The sequence below is a fragment of the Pundamilia nyererei genome, unplaced genomic scaffold, assembly GCF_000239375.1.
Source record: "Pundamilia nyererei isolate P.nyererei 1_Seehausen unplaced genomic scaffold, PunNye1.0 scaffold00016, whole genome shotgun sequence".
Classification (NCBI taxonomy): Eukaryota; Metazoa; Chordata; class Actinopteri; order Cichliformes; family Cichlidae; genus Pundamilia; species Pundamilia nyererei.
Window position 1 is genome coordinate 2997634 of NW_005187417.1, and position 20899 is coordinate 3018532.

Genomic DNA, 20899 nt, shown 5'->3' on the forward strand with positions numbered 1-20899 from the left:
ATTGTAAGTGGAATTTAAGCTGCAAATACAAGCAGCTGAAACAAGTTGCTGGGTTCAGTCTAAGAAACAGAAAATCGAAGCAAATTGGAGCAGAGCTGCTGCTTCTACGCGATTTCCTTTGGAGGTTTTCAGGGCATGCCCAAGCAGAAGACACTGAGGCAGACCCTCAACCCTCTGAGATGATTATACTTCTCATCTCAGAATCCCCCAGGAGAAATGGGGCTAAGGAGAAGGACAACTAAATGGTAAAAGGCCTGTATTTGTATAGCGCTTTTCTAGTCCTTAAGGATCCCAAAGCGCTTTACACAACCTGTAAAGCGCACCCATTCACGCACACATTCACACACTGGTGATGTCTTGCTCAAGGACACAACGACCGAGACTGTCGTTGTGTCCGGGGCTTGAACTGGCAACCTTCCGATTACAAGGCGAACTCTTGAGCCACGATCGCCCCAACGGAGAATACCCTGCTTAGCTTACTGCCATTCCAAGGTTAGATAAGCAGAAGACCATGAATGGATGAAACTACACACAGTCCTGAATGGTCACAAAATTATTGTACAGCTGTAAGAGACTACTGATTCGCCTGAAGGAAATCCCAGTTTTTACCTCTACATAAACCAAATCTTGATGGTTGCTGATGTTTTACATTCCTGCCATAGATGCCACTTCCTGTCACTGTTTGACAGGCACCCTGCTGGGTCCACTCACCTGAGTGCCTCTGTGACAGCAGCAGCATCAGAGGCAGCGGCGGCCTCAGCTGCCACCTCTGCAGCAGCAACTGCAGCAGCCGCAGCATTATTCAGGGTGGCCTCTAACCTCTGGATTGCAGAAGCCTCAGCTGTGGAGCTGCTGCCTGAGGAGAAATAAATCACAGCATGCCACAGTGAGACACAGGGGATGAAGGCAGAGCAGCTGCACATAGACAAGGAGAAGAAAATAAAACCTGAGGTCTTACCCACTCCACTCAAAGAACCAACTCCTCCATTGTTCTGTCGTGACAGGTGCTCCTTGTGGCACACGGAGCACATGCCGTTAGTCCTGGGGTTGCCATAAAAACCACAGCCAGTGGCACAGAGCATAGGAACTGGGCTTTGATTGGTCTCCTGGGCCATAGCGGTATTTCTGCCACCTGATGAGCTGACCTGGAGACAGACATACAAAAATAAAAGGCATCGTTACCGCAGCAGAGTCACATAGCACAAAGACACTACTGAAGAGGAAAGAAATGACCAGGTCCTGAACCTAAAGCAGTTATATTCACATCTGTACCTGATGTGTAGCCTTTTTATTAAATCACTGACTCAGTTGGAAGCTGTTCCAAATCAGCTGTCACGAAACCCATTATCACCATCAGCCTCACATGTTTACATCTCATTATGTGTAATAAACGCAATTATTCGTTATTCTTTTGGGGACATAAATTTTAAAGAGCAGCTAATCACTGAAAACCTCTCTCCAGCCAATAATTGAGGTTGTTGCTTTACTTTGTGCGAGTTTCACTTCAGTTTAGTATTCTCCCTGAAAAGTTAGCTAGTCGTGTGATTTATAAGGCTGCATAATATCTGGATGTTTGCTCACTAGACCCTCTGATATTTGCATTATTTTAATGTGAAATAAATTCTTAGCTTGTCCAGCTGAGGTTTTACTTTATTAAGACACTTATTACATGGTGTTCTATTGTCATTTATTTTGGATTTTTATTTATTAGGTTCCTTCATCTTATTTTTTCTACTCGTCCAAGTTAGTAACTAATTTGTGTATTTGACATTTTGAAATAAATTTTGAGTCATTTTACTTTTTAGCTATTCTGTTATAGGTCATGTGTGCTGCAACAGGAATTTCAACTTACCTATATATAGAATCTGAAAAATAAAAACTACAAAACAAAATGTGTGAAACTAAATATTAGTTTGTTCCAAAGTGGGTTCAAACAGGAAAGGGAGCGGCAGCAGAGTTCACAAGGAAGGAAGCTCAAACGAACATCAATCAAAAAAATAAAATAAAAGTACAAACTGTGACTGCAGTGGAATTTTTATTGTTTTTAATCTCCTAGATGTCTTTCTCTATTGTGACTTTACTCCACTTAAAAAGGGCTTAGACAAATGACTAAAGACCACCACAAACATAAAAAAAGAAAAAGACAAGCCCACATTTTTTGACGCTTCCCCAGTGACAGTACACAACTACAACATGTAGGTTTTTCCCTAAGCACCTACGCATCATTACCTCTGGCACTTCAGCCACTTTTCATACCCAAAAATAAAAATGAATAAAAACCCATGGGAGATATCCTACTGCTTCACAAGGACAGCTTTCTCTGTCTTTGCTATGTTTAAGCGTGAGCGAGAAGCAAGGCTTCAGAGTGGCAGTGAGAAGGACTACTGAGACCTTCTGTTGCTTTTAGTTTTCCTCTGACTGACCATTGTAGCTTAAATCACAGTATAACCATTAACTAATATGGACGGTGATTATTAACTTTAGATTACATCAAACCCCAAAGACAATGTATAATGACAAATAGTGATATAAACCCCAACTATGAATATTTTTTGTACTAAAACCCCTTGACATACTAGTGAAATTTACTCATGAAATCTTCACTCAGATTTTAATCTAATAAAATAACGCCCATTAAAACTTGACTTACTTCCCTTTCACTGGAGCTTCAGGGGACACCTCACTATTTTCTAATAATAAAATTGCTGAGGTGTAATCACATGACCTGAGCCTCAAGTGCCATGAACCAGATAACAGTGTTGAGGCACACTGTCAACAGCCTTGGTTAGAGATGTTATTTATTTAGTGTGTAAACCAAACAGCATTCTTGACCTTTGCTTGAAAAGAGTGCAGAAGGACAAAACAACAACAACAACAACAACAACAACAACAAAACAAAAACAAAAAAATAACAACAAAAAAAACATCTTTAATCAGTGCTCAGACTACACAATGATTTCTGTTTCAATGGTCGCTCCGTCAGAAAATCACGTCTTCCTGACAAATGAATCATGTCTGTGGCAATAAATGGTATTTGTGTGTGCCCACACAAACCTGTAGTTGAAAAAATTTATGCAGGACACCAATGTCTTCTACAGATGGTTGAGGTCCAATTACAGTAATCACCCTGAAAGTATGAAAATCCTTCAACAGTACAAACTGAGCCCAATCTAATGGGCAAGGTTAAACTGCCCATGCAGGTACTGTAAGAATTTGCCAAAAGTTGCCAACATCAGCATTGCTGGCATCAGCAGCATTGCATCCTTACAGGTTAAATGTGCAGCTATGATTGATGGTCATTATCAAAGTTTTCTTGACCAACTGGCTCGTGACAAAGCATTTCCAAATTATTCAGTAAAATGAATCAATTTAAAATAAAAATATAAGCATTACTAAATCAGAAACCTTAAACAATTCAATGACATGAATAAAGCCAAATGAAACCCAAGTGAATTAAAAAAAAAACAAAAACACTAAATAAAACAAAAAAGAGAACACGCAATAAAAATGATTAGATAACTTCTTCTTACCCAAAACTGAAAGCAGCTTGCTTCAAAATTACCGTAATTGTCGGGCTATAAGCCGCTACTTTTTGCACAAGCTTTAAACCCTGCTGTTTTAGTCAGGTGCGGGTTTTCTGTGGATTGTCCATGATTTTTGTCATATCGTAAGACGATTTGTTTTGTTTGTTCTGCTGTTGTACGGCACTACGTTGTCTGGCGGAAGGGCATGTGATCAGACACACAGTATCAGGGTTCAAGAGTGGTATGTTGGTCACGTGTCCATCCGCCAGGCAACATAGTGCTGTACAAGTAGCGCGAAAAACAAACTTCAAATTAACGCTATGCGTTCAGCGGGAGTCGTGGATGACGAGCGGCGATAAACTTGCGAAAAGCAAGTTATGCTCAACTCCACCGGTGGAACCTGACAGCGTGGAAAAGTGTGAAAACATCCATGATCACCAACGGATTTCAAAGGGCTGGACTGCTGCATTATGGAGAGGAGGACACCGCCACGGCCCTTCAGAGGGTGTTCGACTCTGACACTGACAACGAGGATTTCTTTGGTTTTGAAAGTGACAACGAATGAAAGAAGCGGAGAGTGGATGACGAAGCCACCCTGAGCCTGTTCGTTTCCGACACTGGAGGAGAGGACTTTGGTGGTTTTAGTGCGCAGGAAGATGGTGGTGAATGACTTGACTTTTCTTCTTGTTAAAGCTGTGTCACTGCACCTGAGCCTAAAAGGTAGTCTGAATCTATTTTTCTGGTGTGCTGTAGGTTATTGTTATGTACTACATTTGTTACTCATTTATGAAGCACAGTACATGTTTCGTACTTGTAATTACCGCTACTTGTACATATACCTAAAAAGTTATGCAAATATGTACCCATAACTTGTTTTTCAAAATATTAATAAAAGTGATGTCTCCAAACAGTCATCTCTTTCCTGACAATTCCCTTTGTGCATATTCTCTTACATATGATAAGTCAACATTGAAACACCTGCGGCTTTTGGTCAGGTGCGGCTAATGTATGTACAAAACAGGATTTTCCACTGATTTTAGCTTGTGCGGCTAATATTCAGGTGCGCTTTGTAGTCCGGGAAATACGGTAATCAGAAGAGATCTCAGTTAAAAATTGATGAAAGGGCAGGCAAAAGAAAGTGCCAAGTAAAACACAATGAAATGCTAAATCAAATAAAAATGCTTTATAAGATGCTGAAAAATACTTTTAAATAATAAAGCTCACATAAGTTTAAATGAAAGTAACTATGGGTTTACTAAACTAAAGTCAAATATAAAGCTACATCTTAAACTCTAGATACCACATTATTAAATAATACTTTTTAAGGAAATAGCCAAATAAAAGAATGAAATGCTAAACTACAGAGAATTCAAGTAAAAAAATCTAAATTCACAAAATACTAAAATGCTCATTAAAAAAAAAATGCAGACTGTATAATAACAATGCAAACTCTCTTCCTCAAAGCTGAGAACAGCTTCCTGCCAGGCAAATTTAGTCTAGTAAACAGCTGCAGCAGCCTTGTGATGACAATGATTTTTATAGGAAGTTGTGAAGATCTTGCTTCAGGGAAAATCAACTGTCTACAGTTACAGCTTATACACAGTGGAAGCAAAAGGGGAAGAATTCCCATCACTAAATTCATATCCTGGTGAGTTACACTAGTCTTTCTCCTCTTCCCCAAAACTGTGGATAGTTACAGACCACTGCAATGTGCAGCTTCACGTGTGTTCATTGCAGTGTGACTGCAGAATGCGGAGCTCCGCTTCCAGCCAGGCTCACATGGACATGTGCATGAGGGCTTTCCACTGTCACAGGAGTGCAATGTGACACACACACACACACACACACACACACACACGAGTTACCTCAATACACCAAGGCTGTGAACACATCTATTTATAGACAACCTCAGGAGTGCTGCAACCAGAGCTGGAACCCTGGCTAAAATTTGTATCCACGTCAGAGACAAGGTTTCTCCTTAAACATAAGAACAGCCCACACACACTTTGCTGGAACATGCAGGTGGAGGAATTTAAACAAAGGGGTGACCATAAAAATTCATAACAACACCTGTGGATAACACAAAGAGCAGCTGGAGCACGTTTATCACCCAGACAAAAGGCGAGTCACTCCTCAGCCATACTTCTGCCTTAATCCCAGAGCTAAACACGCATTTATATATCCCCAAAGGGCTCAGTCAAGTGAGGAAATATCCTTCATCTTCAACTACTTCACAGCACACAAACAGGGCCACACAACCGTTTTACTTCTACAAATCCACTGAGTCATGCTAGCAAGCTAATGCACGCTGTTTGCGTTTTAACCCCCCTTTTAAAACCAAACATTTAACAAATAATTATTCCTCATGGTGTTTGGTAACACTGTGGGCATTTTTTTCAAGGTAAAGCTGTGATTTAAAGGGTTACATAGAAATACTAGACAGCATGCTCCTTGCTAAGTATGACTCTTCTGATCTCCCCGTTAGCATGCTAAAGGCAACCTGCAGCTAGCAAGCTTAGCGTGACTAGTTTGCTTTGTTCGCTCTTTTGTTGTTTGTTTAGAGTCACCACAAATTTTATAAACAGAAGTCGCTACGACTCTTAAATAAGAGAAACAAGGGGACAAAATACACACTAAAAATAAGTGTTAAAACATCACTGCTAATTAGACACAACCTAGGGAAATTCAGATGCTACTGCGAGCTGCGGATAGATTTAAGTTGAAAAAAGGAGATTTTTAGAAAGGAGAAAGACCGGTTTTTAAATAGCTGTAAGGTTAATGCCAGGTTTAGCAGCTATATAGCCTCTTAAACCTATTTAACGTGTAGTCTTACCCTTGGAAAACTTTTTAAGGACACGTGTTAAGCAGTCAGACAGTCACTCTTTAATCCTCACTAATTAAGTAAGCCAATTTTACACCAACGTCGACGTTACTCGTTTCGGAAAATGTGCTTTTTAAACTGGTTGTAGCTACAATTAGTCCTAGACTGAGACACTTCCCGAAACAACTACTAAGTAACTAACTAACCAGCAGACTGCGGTTTAACTACTCGGTGTTATCTTACCTTTTCGTGCCAGAGAAACGCTGTTTTGTCGGCTAACAGAAACACCTGGATTTCTCTTGGAGCTGACTAACTAGGGCCGTCTAGGTTTAATCGTCGCGTGTGCCCGTTTCTTTTCGGTCCTCTCTCCGTCTGGGAGTGATGTTAGCTGCTCCCGCTGACGTCCTCAGTGTAGGAGAGGTAGTGGCATCTGTTTAGTTTTACGTGTTACGTTTGCGTCCTCTCTGCCTTCCGGTACACGTCATGAAAATTGTGATCCTCTGATTGGAGGGCATGGTTGTTGGCGAAGAGCCACTAAAGATTTCAGGACAGCAGTCCTGGTTTCTACAAACATACCTTTACCCCACATAAACAAACATCTATGTAGAAAAACAGATTTCAAAACATCAACACGGCACTAAAAGTGATGAGATCAGACAAAAACAAAACAGTACAAAACTTGGCACATCTACATTGAGTTCCACAGGTGATGCTGTAGTGTTTCCAAGGGAGAAGACTGGTCTTGACCAACATTAAAAAGACCACTTTGGACTCTTACTAACATACATACAGACAGATCCGGTACACTGATGACACCCTCACACACCGAGGAACATGTAGCAGTTTTTGTCAGAAGTTTAAATACACAAATTATGAACATGAATGTCAAGGTAATTTTATGCTTTTAATTACTTATTTGAACTTTTTTAATTTTACAATGTAACTCTTTTTGTTTAAAAATTAATAACTGGGTTCACAAGTTTGAATTTATTTTATATTTAAATTCACGCAAGATCACCACACTACACTAGCAAGGGAGGGCCTTACTAACAGCAGAGATCAACAACCCAGCAATGAACCTTAGCCACCACCTTAAGTACTGGCCTGCTGATGAAATCCTTTGGAACAGGTTGCTGCTTGCTGCTTGCTGCACGTTCGTTCAACCAGAGGCGGTAACCACTGTCCCTCCCATGAACACAGACGCAACCTACCATAACATTCATGACCATAATGAGCGCATGTGGACTTCTGACCACAGCTGCATGTAAGAATGTTGTTCATTGGCAACAGCTCAGAATTCAACACTAATTGCAGTAATCTCTGGGAAGTCACTTTCTGTGAGTGCTGAAATTCCAGTCAAACACTCAGGAAAACCACACGAGCATGATAACCAATCAGGGGTGCATGCTGAGGCCTCTCCTTTACACCGTCTTCACATATGATGGTGTGGTCTCCTTATAAAGTTTGCATATGACACTACAGTCATTGGGTTGTTTGCTAATGGAGAGGCGGTGACATAGAAGTGTCAGGCCTGGCGGTGTAGTGTCAAGAAACAATCATTCTCTAAATGTAGATAAGACCAAAGAAATGATTACACCACTGAGGCAGAGATAGGGAGTAGAAACCTTTAAATTTTTCTCTTACTTGATCTCACAACACTCGGCAGCTTCTGAAAAATTCTTAGAAGGCTGATGGAACTTTGGCATGTCACCCAGAAACATTTACACAGTTGTAGAGCTAAGAGCGTCATCGCTGCCTCAGTTACAGTGTGGCGTGGAGGCTGCATTGTTCAGGACAGGAGGGCTCTCCAGCGTGTGACAAAAACTACACAGTACGTCACTAGAGCAGCCTTCCCATCACTACCACTCTTTCTTGAGTAGAGTGCAAAGTACATATAAGGTTACTGGACTTTTGGTGAGGTCCCATTGTGATTCCGGCTGCTCAAGAGCCCTGGGTCTTTATTGTATTTTTTTATAATGGGTCTAATGTTTTCAACTGGCACCTTGCCTCAAATGACCTCAGCAGCTCACAGGACAGCATAGTGGGACAATGTTTTACAGAGTTTCACACCTTGGCACCAGTGATGGTAATAGTCCATCCCTTTTTTCACACTAGGGAAACTCACATGACTGATATCGCCTCAACAACCCGAAGGACGACCTCCAAGAGAACAAAAACCATCCTGGATCAAACCACTGGGATTCTATGTCACTTGTTTTAGGACTGAAGAAGCCTCTTGGATGACCAATAAGAAGCCCAGTTGCCTTCTTTTCAAGCACTTGAGACTACCATGATATGGATGACTTGTATCCTTCTTTCATGATAGGGCTTTAACCTGAATTTGTGGATGACATAGTGAACTGTGTTTACAGACACTGATTTCTGGAAGTGTTCATGAGTTCCTGCAATGATTCCCATGGCAGAATCATGCCTATTTTTATGTGGTGCTGCTTGAGGGCCCAAAGATCACATCTATTCAATATTGATTCACAGCCTTGTCCAGTGCCACAGACATGAGTCTGTAGAGTCTCTGAGCTTTTTCATCATATTATAGTATGCACTGTAACTTAAGTCTGAAAATGCTCCACAATTTGTAAATGCAGTTTGCTGCACATTAGTGAACCTGTGCCCATCTTTACTTCTTTGAAATTCTACTTCTCTAAAATGCTCTTTTCATACCCCGTCATGTTACTAACCTGTTGACAACTAACTTTATTAACATAAAATCTTTCCATAGCTGTTTTTCCAGCCTTTTGGTGTCCCTTTTTTTTTTTGAGACGTGTTCCTCCCATCAAATTCAAAAGAACTTTATTTTTTGGTAAAATTGTATGTTTATGTTTCCTGTGTTCTGGTGTAAATATAATATGGATATCTATCATGCACATCTTATTGCATTCTGTTTTTATTTACATTTTGCACATTTATTTATTTTGATATTTTGTAATTTGGGTTGTAGAATGCACTTACTTATTGCCAAGGAAACAGAGTCAACTTTACATTTATGTATCCAAGCAAAAAAAGTAGTGTATCTACTTTTTGCTAAGTGGATATGTTTTACTTGGTGAACAAAGGCATTTAAAGATACATGGAGATCTAAAGAGCTAACTACTGTAGCTTATTTAATGGATGACAAAAGTAAAGTGTTATATCGTGAGTTATGTGAGAAATTCCTTTTGAAATGTAGACTTTTAGAAGCTATAAAAGAAAAATAAAAGCAAAAACAGCCTTTATCGTTCAAGAAGGCATTTTTACTCTTAGGTGTCTCATGTACTAAGGCAGCTCTGTATAGCAGAAATGGACTTTTATTACATTAAATGAAATAACAGAGCTTAAAAAATATAATGTTAAAGAAAGTCTATCATACTCAAAATGAAAAGAATTGTGTTCTGAACGAATTTGAGGCAATAGAAGTTAAAGTATAACGATAAAATACACTTTAAGATTTGATTCCTCTCCCTCTTAAAGTGACTTCTTATTAATTTATTTACTTACTTGAAATGCAGCGTTAGAGAAAAAGCGTATAAAAACAAGCAGGACGTAAAAGGAAAAGGAAATGAACGTCAAGAAAACAAATCACGTGACCATAAGTTGTCCGGGGAACGCATTTCAAACAGGTGCGTTCGACCAATCAGACGCCCAGAACAGTCTTAGGTCAGCGAATCAGCTTCCAGCGAGCGAGGATTTAAACCTCGCTCGCTGGAAGCTGCGTACCGTTCTCCATTACGACTATTCCCCTGTTTGTTGAGGCATCGCTTGTTTCGAAATGGCTCTCAGAGTGACCCGGGTAAGACTTTTTCATCTCTATTTGTTACTTTTTTTTAAATCATTGAATCTGGGGAAGCACTTAGCTTTTTCCTTGTCTTTTTCGCTTAAAACCCCCTCAAAACGTAGCTATAGCCGTCGTTTCTTGCTTTGGGATTTCTTATCATGGAGCAGGTCGAGAGTAAGGGTTTCCGCTTAAGCCTCTTTAACTAAAAGATAAAAGCGTACAAACTGTTATAATCATTGTGATTTAACATTATTTTTTTTTTTTCTTTCCTGTAGAATCGTTTGGCTTCCACCAAGGTCGACCTCGGTGGCAAGGCCTGCTCTGTGTCTGGGCCCACACAGAAGCCCCGAGCAGCCCTGGGGGAAATTGGAAACATCGCAGTTAACAAAGACACACAGAAAAAGGTAAACATTTCATCCCGTATTAAATGCTTTTCTGTTAAATCTATGGAAAACAACAGAATTATGCAGTGAAATGATATGGGCATAGTGGCTTCCAGCTCTGATCTCAAAACGGTTAAAATGGCCCGAGTGGGGCCACACTTGCAACAACTGGCACAAAATGCTGAATTGAGTCAAAGCGTTGGACAAGGTAAAACTGGTTTACAAGTTTGTTTAAAAATTATAACGTCCTGTTAGGGTATGAAGGTATTCTTTTAAGCTCGTTGGGTTTTTTTTTCCCCCCCACCTCCCTGGCACACTGTGCCTTGACTACACATGGAACCAGTTATTAGACAGCATTTAGCCTCTTGCTCTAAAAGAAGCCTACACATTTTCCTGCTTTAGATTCTCTAATTAAAAAAAAAAACAACCTTATCTCAAACAGAACAGGAAAACCCCTGAGAGTACAATGTGCTCAGATTGACTAAAACTGACTTAACTTGGTGATGTAGGTTTAAGTGCTGTTTAGACTAAAATTCAGTGTCTGGGTCAAGTTTTTATTTTGACCATAGAGAGCACATGAGGTGGCTACAGGACTGCTGCTTAAATGGAGGGGCATTGATAACAAGAGAACTCACACAACATTAAAATGGCAGCATAGCATACCTGCAGGAGTGAGTTAGCATGCTTCCTGCTGTGAGTTTCCAATTAAGAATGCACAGGGGGGAAATGCACTTAATGGGTTGTAATTTGTCTGGCAAGACTGAAAGCTCTAGACAGAAGAGGAGCTGGGGCTGAGATTGTCTAAATGAGGCTTAAAATCACTCTGGGAAGTGATCTCTATTTGAAAGTTGACACTAAATTGGTCCTATGTTCAGATTTTATTTTTTTTGGTAACGTGTCTACCTAGACTATTGAGTTTTCTGGCTTTAACATGCTTTTTTTTCCCCCCCCCTTAGACTGTAAAGACTGAAGCCCTCAAGACCAAAGTTACAACCAGAGCTGAAAAGGCTGAACAGACAAAGCAAAAAGATGTCATCCCTGTTAAACCTGAGCCAGAGGTGCAAGCCCCACCTGAGCCAGCCTCTCCCACACCAATGGAGACCTCTGGCTGTGAGCCTGCTGACCTATGCCAAGCATTTTCAGATGTCATTCTGCACACTGCTATCAGAGATGTCGACGCAGATGACTATGACAACCCCATGCTCTGCAGTGAATATGTGAAGGACATCTACAAATATCTCCGCCAGCTTGAGGCAAGCAACTTAAAATAAAGGAATTTAAAGTGGGACTATTGAGCTACTTTCCCCACAGACCACTAACCATTTCTTGTCTGCTCAGGTTGAACAGAACGTCAGACAGAACTATCTGCAGGGTCAGGAGGTGACAGGCAACATGAGAGCCATTCTCATTGACTGGCTCGTGCAAGTAAATCTGAAGTTTCGTCTGCTGCAGGAGACTATGTACATGACCGTGGGCATCATTGACCGCTTTCTTCAGGTGAGTGAATCCTGGTTCTCCTAACAAAAGCTGTTAGTCCTGCAATACACCAGTCCACCTTTCATGGTTTTCATCTCACTAACGGCAACTATACCTCCCAACAGGACAATCCAGTCCCCAAGAAGCAGCTGCAGCTTGTTGGAGTGACTGCCATGTTCCTTGCGTCAAAGTATGAGGAGATGTATCCCCCAGAGATCTCAGACTTTGCCTACGTCACAGACAAGGCCTACACCACAGCCCAAATCAGAGACATGGAGATGACCATTCTGCGGGTGCTGAAGTTCCAACTGGGCCGTCCTCTCCCCCTGCAGTTCCTCAGAAGGGCCTCCAAAATTTATGAGGTTTGCAGCATATCTTGTGTCACAGGAATTGCTGATGGGTGACAGTAAGTGTTCGTGCAGCAACTTATTCCTCGTGCATGTCTTCACAGGTAACTGCTGAGCAGCACACTCTGGCAAAGTATCTCCTGGAGCTCACAATGGTTGACTACGAGATGGTCCATTTGCCACCTTCAATGGTGGCAAGTGCTGCTTTGGCACTCACCCTCAAAATATTGGCTGCTGGAGAATGGGTAAGTGCATCTGAAGGGTCTCAAGAGTTTTGGTGTGTCTGTAAGAAATTAAAGTTGTGTCCTTGCTAAAAGTTCCTAGTGGTAAAAACTAGGTCTGAAGTATTAGTCTTTTTCCTTTTCATAAGAAAGGACCTATGAAGCAATGTCAAGAGTGATCCATAATTGAGTGCAACAAATGGCTGCCATAAAGCTGCAGTGCAATTGTTAACTTGTAGCACTTCCTGGCAAGTTTAATAATACTGGTGCAACAGAAGCTTGTCTGACCTTTGCTTACCCCAGACTTTAGAGCTGAATCTATGCAGAACATAAGTGGCTGACATGATTGTCATAATCTACACCTGTGCAGGTAATGGTTGCAATATTGCAACCATAAGTTTTATGAACTGTCATGGGAATTGTTCATATTTATAAAAGGACTCCTTGGATGAGTTTCAATATCAAAAGGCTTTGCTTTATGTGAAGGAATTGTCAAATATGTTTGTACATCTAGATCAGTAAATTCAAACTGACCCCTATACCTGCTTCACTGAGTGAATGAGTTGAATGCAGAGGAATTTCACCACAAGGATCAAAGTATACATATAATAGTGTGACTCATGCACATTTTGCTCAGCAAATCCTGCACAGATGCCTTCAAATTGTCTTTCCAGGATGTGACGCTGCAGCACTACATGGACTACACAGCAGAGAGTTTGATTCCTGTTATGGCACACATCGCCAAGAACGTTGTCAAAGTGAATAATGGGCTGACCAAGCACATGGTAAGCTTCTCGTACTTCAAATTTTAACTAATGTTAAACTTGACAAGACCTAACTACACTGTCTTCTGCAGGCCATCAAAGGCAAATACGCCACCTCAAAGCAGATGAGGATTGCCAACATTTCGCAGCTGAAATCATCAGTGGTTAAGGACCTGGCAAAGCAGGTCACACAGTGAGATCAGTGTCCTTGGCACCATGTGCTGATTTGTACAGATGTAAATTAACTTTTTAACCTGACCAAGGATCTGCACACCAAGGATGTCACTAGTTTAGTACTTTTGTGTTTGTTTGGTTTTTTTTGGGGGGGGGGTGTATTTTTACAGCCTGCCCAAAGCACACCACAAGTTTTAAGTTTGACCTGAGCTACAAAATGGCAGTTAATTCTTCTAAGAGTGACAGCTGGGCTACATGATCAGACTAGTGCAAGGCAACCATTTTTGTTTCACTTATTCAAAAGTACTCGAGCACTAATCTTATTAGGCCTGAAGACCTCTGACCCTGCACCCCCTCTAAACTGCTGCTGGTGTTTAATCTAAAACTTGTGGTGTGACTTGTATGGTCAGCAATGTGACTTTTAAAATTTTTTTTCAGTGAATGTGTTGTGAAATGTACAGCAATGCTTTTTAAATCAGTTTGGTTTTTGCATTCTTACTATCTTGTTCTTAAAGGATTTATTAAATGGCTTTGACCAGAAAGCTGCCTGCCTTGTTGTTCCTTTTGATCTCCACTAGAGGCTGCTGTGAGACTGTTCAAGCATCTTAAAGCTAAAGTACAAGTGAGGTTGTCAAAGTGCCCACAATGAGAAATGTTGACTTTGCCCTGCTGTACTTCAGTTTAGAGCTATGTTAATATTTGGTGACTGAGCCCAGGGCAGTACGGCTTGCATCAAAACGGCTCTTGATGTAAAGTGTCCCTTCATGATGGCTTTTGTGACTTCAGGGAAGCTTAAAGCAGAACTCTGGGACTTTCAGTTCACGTTAGGTCACTTCCTGAGAGTCTTATTTTGCTTTAGGGCCAAGGGCTGTCCTTAGATTGGAGGCTAAAACAGGCACTTTGACTGGTAACAGACATCTTTTATCGCCCAGAGGAGTCTTTACAGGTTATGCATATAATTTTGGAGGTAGTGCATGAGCATTGGGGCTCTAAGTTGGCACAATCATGTGCCTTTCCAACTAGGGGTGACCTGAAGTGTTCTCCAGTTGAAGGTGCAGTCTCGAGGAAGCCCTACGTTTGTCTCTAACGAGGGGAAACAAGACGAAAGGGCCTTCAGACTTGACTACATGCAAGGCTCTTTTCAACATGTTCTAAATGGGACGATGCACCAAGCCCAACACTGCTTTGCTTCTGAGATCTGACATCAAGCGTGCTCAGGGTGGAATGTGTTAGCCCTGCAACAGACTGGTGACCTGTCCAGGGTGTACCCTGCCTCGTCCTAAGACAGCTGAGAGAGGCTCCAGTAACCCCCCGACCCTGAAAAGGATAAACGGATGGCTAAATGAGAGACTAGTCCAGAGTGCGGTAGTTGTGCTTTTGGCAAAATTCTAATAAATCTGGGTTCACAGCTAGCAACTCTGCATCTCAAACCCTCAATCAAGAGCAGAACTGCACAAGCCTATACAGAGTTAGAATAATGGAGCCAAAGGCCAAACTTCTAAGGCCTAGAGAGAGAACCAGCTTTAATTGAGTGATGGTTCTCTACTGGTGAATGGTGCTTTTTCACTGTAAAGCACCCAAGATTTTAACTAGAGTTTTGAACATCTGGATAAAGAACCAAGTCAGTTTATTTTGGATGTCAAAGCTAATGGCCCATGAAGATGCCAGTCTTTAGCTGAAACTGAACTAGGGCCCCTTTACTTCTTATGCAAACACTGAGTTTAAACTTTAAAGTGCTGTAAAAGTGCATTCTTTTTAACGGCCAGAAGGTGGCACACAGCCTTCCAGTGACCCCAAGGCTCCCTAGCTTTTTGACCTCAGCAAACACTTAACCGATGACTACATGGGCTCAGTCATTAATCTGCAGTCTTACTGAGTCCAATTTGGAAATTATTCACAAGTCACTAGCTAATTTGAGTGCAGTTGCACAGTATAAGGTAGTTTATGTGAATTATTTAAGATGTAAATGGATAATATTTATAGTGATTTAACAAAACATCTGCAAGCACACATGTAAAAATAGTATACAAGGCAAAAATGGAGTTCTATGTTATTTAAGTTAAGTTAAATTCTTCAAGTAGTCTTCAGGAAAAGTTTTCCAGGTTTCTCGAGGGACATTTAAAGCCATGTTTGTATGTTGGCTGCCTGTCGTTAGGGTTTTCCCTCCACCTCAAAGCCTCTTAATTGTGTGGCATCACAATATATTGTTTTTTATTCAGGTTTGAGTTCATTCCTAACTCACAGCTGTATCTTTTTAATTACGTAACTTATTGTTTCTGTTTTTTGTTTTTGCTTTAATTTAAATTGAGCTATGTGAGCTAATTTTGTTATATTTTGCTCAGCTCTTCCATTTTATGCAAAGTAAGTTTTCTTGGTTGTTTGCATGCAAGTTTTTACTTTTATTGTATCTTTTTTGACTTACTTTATAACTATGTTTTAATTATTGTACTTTATTTTACCATTAATTGAGCTTTATTTTGTCTTCCTTGAAAATTTATTTCATTGTATTGTATTTTGTTGAATGTGATTTAATGTGGATGGTCCTCCTTAAGAAACAGAAGAGAGCATCTCTGCATGATGTTTATTTATAAGGTTCTTCTTTGAAAATGGCCCAATTATCTCTGCTCCCCTTTTACATTTAAATATAGTAGTTACAATATCAGGTCACAGGATATTAATAACATTAGCTGTGCCTGTCATTCACACTGAGATTGGAGAAAAGTGAGTTTAAATCCTCCGCTGTCTACAAATGGAATGAATGACAAATATACTTCCTCTGATTTCATTAAAATATTATAAAATGTTATGTTTATCTATCTTTATGCTGTCTGTAAATTCAGTCTGGATTGAAATGAGAGACAGTGTTTATTGCGCAAGTCTCTTTTGAAAAAGAGATGTGGACCTTAATGACACTATTGTACTTTAAATAACGGTAAATTACAGAACTCTTCCCTGTCCAGGAAATTGCTGTGAATCATTATTACAGACTTCCTTCCTAAGAAGCCGGAAGATCTCATGTAAGGTGTAAATTTGAAGACTCCTCACAGTAATTGCATAACATCAGGACACGTGTAGTTAAAGCTAATGGACAGGACAGAGTGGAAGCTATTATCACAGAAACCCATTCACAGCTGAAACCCTGGGGAACACCCCCTGCTTCATCAGTCCATTCATCCTCTTATCCTCAGGGAGATGTCCAAAGATCATCTGCCATCTGTATGACGTAAGGCACTCTGTACATCATCAGGATCATAAGGCCATCACTGCTACAGGCTTGCTGGATAACAGCTTGACTACATCTGTCGCAATACAGGCAGCAAGACCGGAAATCATCTGCTCAAAGGGGAAAAAACATATTACACATTTTGGGAAATTGATTTTATTGTAGTTCATGTGCAGAGTTCAAAAAGTGAAACATGAAGATTAAGGTCCTTTAAGGTACAAGAAAAAAAAAAACTCAACTGATCTGAGAACCCAAGATGTACATCTGTTTCCTGACATAATGACATACAGGCTGTAATCCTGACACCTTAAGAGCACAACCCCTCCATCCATCTAGCCCTGTAGCCTCTGTTTTCCACAGAGACACATGATAATTATCCTGAAAAAACCTGCCTTTTAAACCCGCAGATCAAACTGAGCATTCATATTTTAAGGCTGAGGTCACAACTGGACAGCCATATCAGTTTACGGGACAGATTCCCCCTCTGCAGGGCTTTAAGCCCTACACTTGCAGCTGCCTGGGACAGTATTTGGCATTTTTCAGCGATATTTTGCTGTGTGACATTATTACAATGGAAAGTTGGATATGATAGCTCTTGTATTCAAGGCAATTCAGCCACTGGCACACTGGAACACCATGCTTGCAAATAACCCTAAAAATGTTTTTTGTTTTGTTTTGTTGGTTTTTTTTTTTTACCAAAAACTATATAAACGTGTCATCACTCTGATCTTCTCTTCTCTGGCTATCAAAATGTTTTTGGTTTAAAAGCACTTTTTGTAATTACCTACTGCACAATTTAACAAAATCTTCCACCACCAGGGGGTAGCAGTTTACCAGTTTTTCGATGTGTTTGGCTGTTTTTGTAACTTAGCTTGATTTCCTGAAGAAAGCCTGCTTTTTCCAGGCCACCAGTATCAATAAGAACTACTTATGATGTACCATCCTATGGTTCAAACTGATACAACACAAAAATACGACTGCCGCTTGTTTGACACATTAGATGGTCACAAAATATCCATCTAAGTCTAGATGACTGCTAGCCCTCGAGCCGTGAAAATGGGGGACACCCTACCCTTCGCTGCAAAATATAGAGGTAGAGCAAAGGTAGGAAAACTGATTATCCCCTAGATCCCTTGGATTCTAGTAGCTCTAGTATCTCTTAAAGATATACTTTACTGATTAATCTCAGATTTGACAGTCACAGCATTGAGACAATGCTTTTTTTAAGAGCATTGTCATGATACAATCACAGTATGGACAACAACATGTTCTTCCAGGTGTTAAACTATATTGTAACACCTGGAAGAACATTTGGCCCAACAGATGACTAAAACCATCAGACCTGATGTAGGTCTCTGTAGTGCGAATCCAAATGACCTGCAGATCAAAGCTGACTTAATTAGTGAAACATCTTGACTCCTGTCAGCAGGACTGACATTTGATTGATTTTGGTTATATTACTTTACAAAACCTTCTGATACTGATTTTAGATGGGAACTTCAGTAAACTGGTGATCAGATATGAGAAGGATGATTGCCTCCTCTTAAAAGATGTGCTCTGGCAGTTTTGGACACTACCCACTAACTCTAATGACTTTTACTCACACTAAGTAGATTTGGTGATGTGTTTTGGTGTTTCTTTTGTTCCAGTGACAACTATTGAAACCAAGGCTGATTGATGAGCTTGATTTTTAATGGATTTGGATAATGGATCATGGAAAATTGTGTAAACCCAAAATATAATACATTTATTGTTGAGGAAAACCAGCATTCATATTACTGCACTGTGAAAGCGCACCAAATTGATGGAATTAGATCTCCAGTGATATTTAACACACCTTTTTAAAGATGTTTATGCATTTGTGCAGATTTCTGTATCCTTAAAGCCCAAACGTGTCTGTCCTTTCCCATGTTTATTCAAGCTCACCCCATTAAACGAATCTGCAAGTCAGCATTGAGGTCCAGAAAGAATGTGAAGCTTGGCGGCATCAGACCGCTCAGAATTTCAGCAATACAGATTTCACCCACAAGCAGCTCATCCAAGAAGAGAGTAAAAAGTTTGGAGATTGCCCCCAAACTTCCAGTCTAAACATCGCCCGAGATGGGCAGAGTTTTAACAAGTGCACCCTTCAAAGTGAGTCAGTGCTTATTCTCTCCTCTCATCCTCCAAGTCTGTGCGCCTCAGTTCAGTAATGGCAAAGTCAAACAAACAACCGGCCTGTGGCAGCACTGTTAGGGTTTCTGTGGGGTGCTAATAGGTTGGCAGCTGGTGTACTGAATGAGGTCTCTGGAACTGAAAGTGGAGTGAAGCACAAATAAACACAGGGGGCATTCATTTTCACAATTTATAGATTTTCAAATAAAAATCACGTGCTTCCTGAACTTTATCGACCTTTGGCGTTTTAAAGTCAAACCGAGGAAACAAAGGCTCCCATTGTGGCCTGAACAGCGGTGTGTAGGAGCCAGGTGTGAAAAGGATTTTCTCCAGATCACTTTAAGCTCTGCTTGTACGGTCTGAATGCCGAGCAGGAAGTCACCTTATCATCACAGTCAAAGAGCTGAATGTTTGTTGAACTGCAGATGCCTTTTCCTTCCATGGTCAATGTACTGTGATAGGCATTTGGATGGAGAGCAGAATGACATTTCATAGCTTATATTTATTTAAAAGAGAGCGAAGAAATAAACCAGATAAAGCTTTAATTCCATGGAGTATAACTAAAACATCCAGAACATGCATGAGCAAAGAAATCAAGTTGTAATAAACCAAAAAATACCCTTCGTCTGGGTATTTTTGCTTTAAAAAAAGCAAACCATTTCCCTCATGGTTAAGGGAATTCATCTGTTGAGTCTTACATAACAGAAGCCTGCATTTTCCTGGTATTTCTGGTCATTTCATAAACAATAGTACATTTTATTCTGGAGAAAATTAAACCCCACTTTAAAAAATCTGATTAAAATCAAGGAATGAAGTGTTAAAGCTACTGCAGAAAGGCAGAACTTTATTACATGCATATTTTGGCAAGTAATTTTGTTTTGTGGAGACAAAACAAGTTATCTTGTTTCAGCTCTCAGAGATTGTTTTTGGCCACTGAGGAGCAACCCCTGAGCCAACGCAGAACAGTGTAGTAGCAGCAAGGCGAGGACTCGATTATTTGCCTTCCCCAGTTATTTTTTTTTCTGGTCTTCACTCAATAGGTTTAGGGATTAATGGGTTTGTCCAGTGATTTTAAAACAAGAGTAAACTTGTATTTTCTCACAGGAAGAAACCAGAAGCCAGGGAATATGTCTTCTACACACAAATATACAGAATGTGAATCCAAGGAATTCGATTTTGGGTGTAGGAAGTTTCTTATTTCCGTTTTTGCAGTTCACTTATAGTCTGAGTTCTTTTGACGAATCGTGTTTGAGCGGGCTTTGGCTGCATGCAGGTAAACTGGCACGGTCCGGGCAGGTTTGGGGTTTTTGCACTGTGTTTTTTTCTCTTTTGTTCTCTCGCCAAGTTATCAGTGTACTCGTGGAAACACTGGCTGGACGGTGCTAGTTCTTTTACCATCGTGGTGATCACGTTTTTTTCTTCCTCTGTGAATGTTTTCCTATCTTGCTAACTCAGAGTTTTTGTCTGCCTTTTAGTTCTCAGCCTCTCACCAACCAAAGAAATCTGATTGCCCCTTTACGGTCTCCTCTGCAGCGAGTTGTGCTTGCCAGCCAAGTTTTGTTCTGGAATACGTCAAGTGTGATAACAAGATCTGCTTAGAGTAGTTTAGAGATTCTTCCTTACTCTCCTTGGTCCAAGCTAGCATTCCGTCTCCACTCTCGTAGAGTTCCTGGTTCAGTTCCTGCAGTAAATTGTAAATAAATCTTTTAAATTTGCTCCTGTATGCTCAGTCTCAATTTAGAGTCAAAACATGACATCCATGTAGAAAGGAGAAGATTGCATTAGCCTGTTCCATCTACAAACCACTAGCTATTATCTGACAGTGATAAGCATTAATAGATTTAGAGTCACTCGTAAACAACGGTTAGACGTCTTCAAGTCTTTAGGTAGGACCTCTGGCTAAATATTTTGAGCCTTTTTGGGTTTTGTGAAAAAACTTTGTTTCCATGTGCAAAGTAAAATACGATATGCATCCAAAATAAAACAAGACTGTGTTAAAAATTCGTTGCTTTGTTTAACAGAAATATATATATATATATACAC

The 20899-nt window shown here is 40.4% G+C and overlaps 2 protein-coding genes across 3 annotated transcripts in view; one reads left to right on the forward strand and one right to left on the reverse strand.

The window, feature by feature from the left end:
* Positions 1-6794, reverse strand: part of LOC102194010 (AN1-type zinc finger protein 5-like) — an 11361-nt gene extending 4567 nt beyond the window's left edge. The window contains exons 1-3 of one of the 2 annotated variants that reach the window (XM_005725568.2): positions 6589-6794; positions 959-1145; positions 712-856 (exon numbers count right to left, since the gene is read on the reverse strand). In XM_005725568.2, coding sequence (XP_005725625.1) covers positions 712-856; positions 959-1115 — 302 coding nt within the window. In that variant the 5' untranslated portion in view covers positions 1116-1145; positions 6589-6794. Of the gene's footprint in view, positions 1-711; positions 857-958; positions 1146-6357; positions 6406-6588 lie in introns of those variants that run through there. The other variant, XM_005725569.2, reaches the window with a different exon arrangement.
* Positions 6795-10022: 3228 nt separating this feature from the next.
* ccnb1 (cyclin B1) lies at positions 10023-14021 on the forward strand. The gene is made up of 8 exons (XM_005725570.1): positions 10023-10129; positions 10390-10518; positions 11454-11750; positions 11836-11994; positions 12099-12335; positions 12425-12565; positions 13216-13326; positions 13398-14021. Exons 1-8 carry the CDS (start codon positions 10109-10111, stop codon positions 13500-13502), a joined length of 1200 nt encoding a protein of 399 aa, XP_005725627.1. The 5' UTR covers positions 10023-10108; the 3' UTR covers positions 13503-14021.
* The last annotated feature ends 6878 nt before the right edge of the window (positions 14022-20899 follow it).

Bases quoted from the DNA above. Each gene is read 5' to 3' on its own strand.
- ccnb1 (XM_005725570.1), top strand. From the start codon at position 10,109: ATGGCTCTCAGAGTGACCCGG. The intron at 10,130-10,389 runs GTAAGACTTTTT...TCTTTCCTGTAG, and splicing joins TGGCTCTCAGAGTGACCCGG to AATCGTTTGGCTTCCACCAA. The intron at 10,519-11,453 runs GTAAACATTTCA...CCCCCCCCTTAG, and splicing joins ACAAAGACACACAGAAAAAG to ACTGTAAAGACTGAAGCCCT.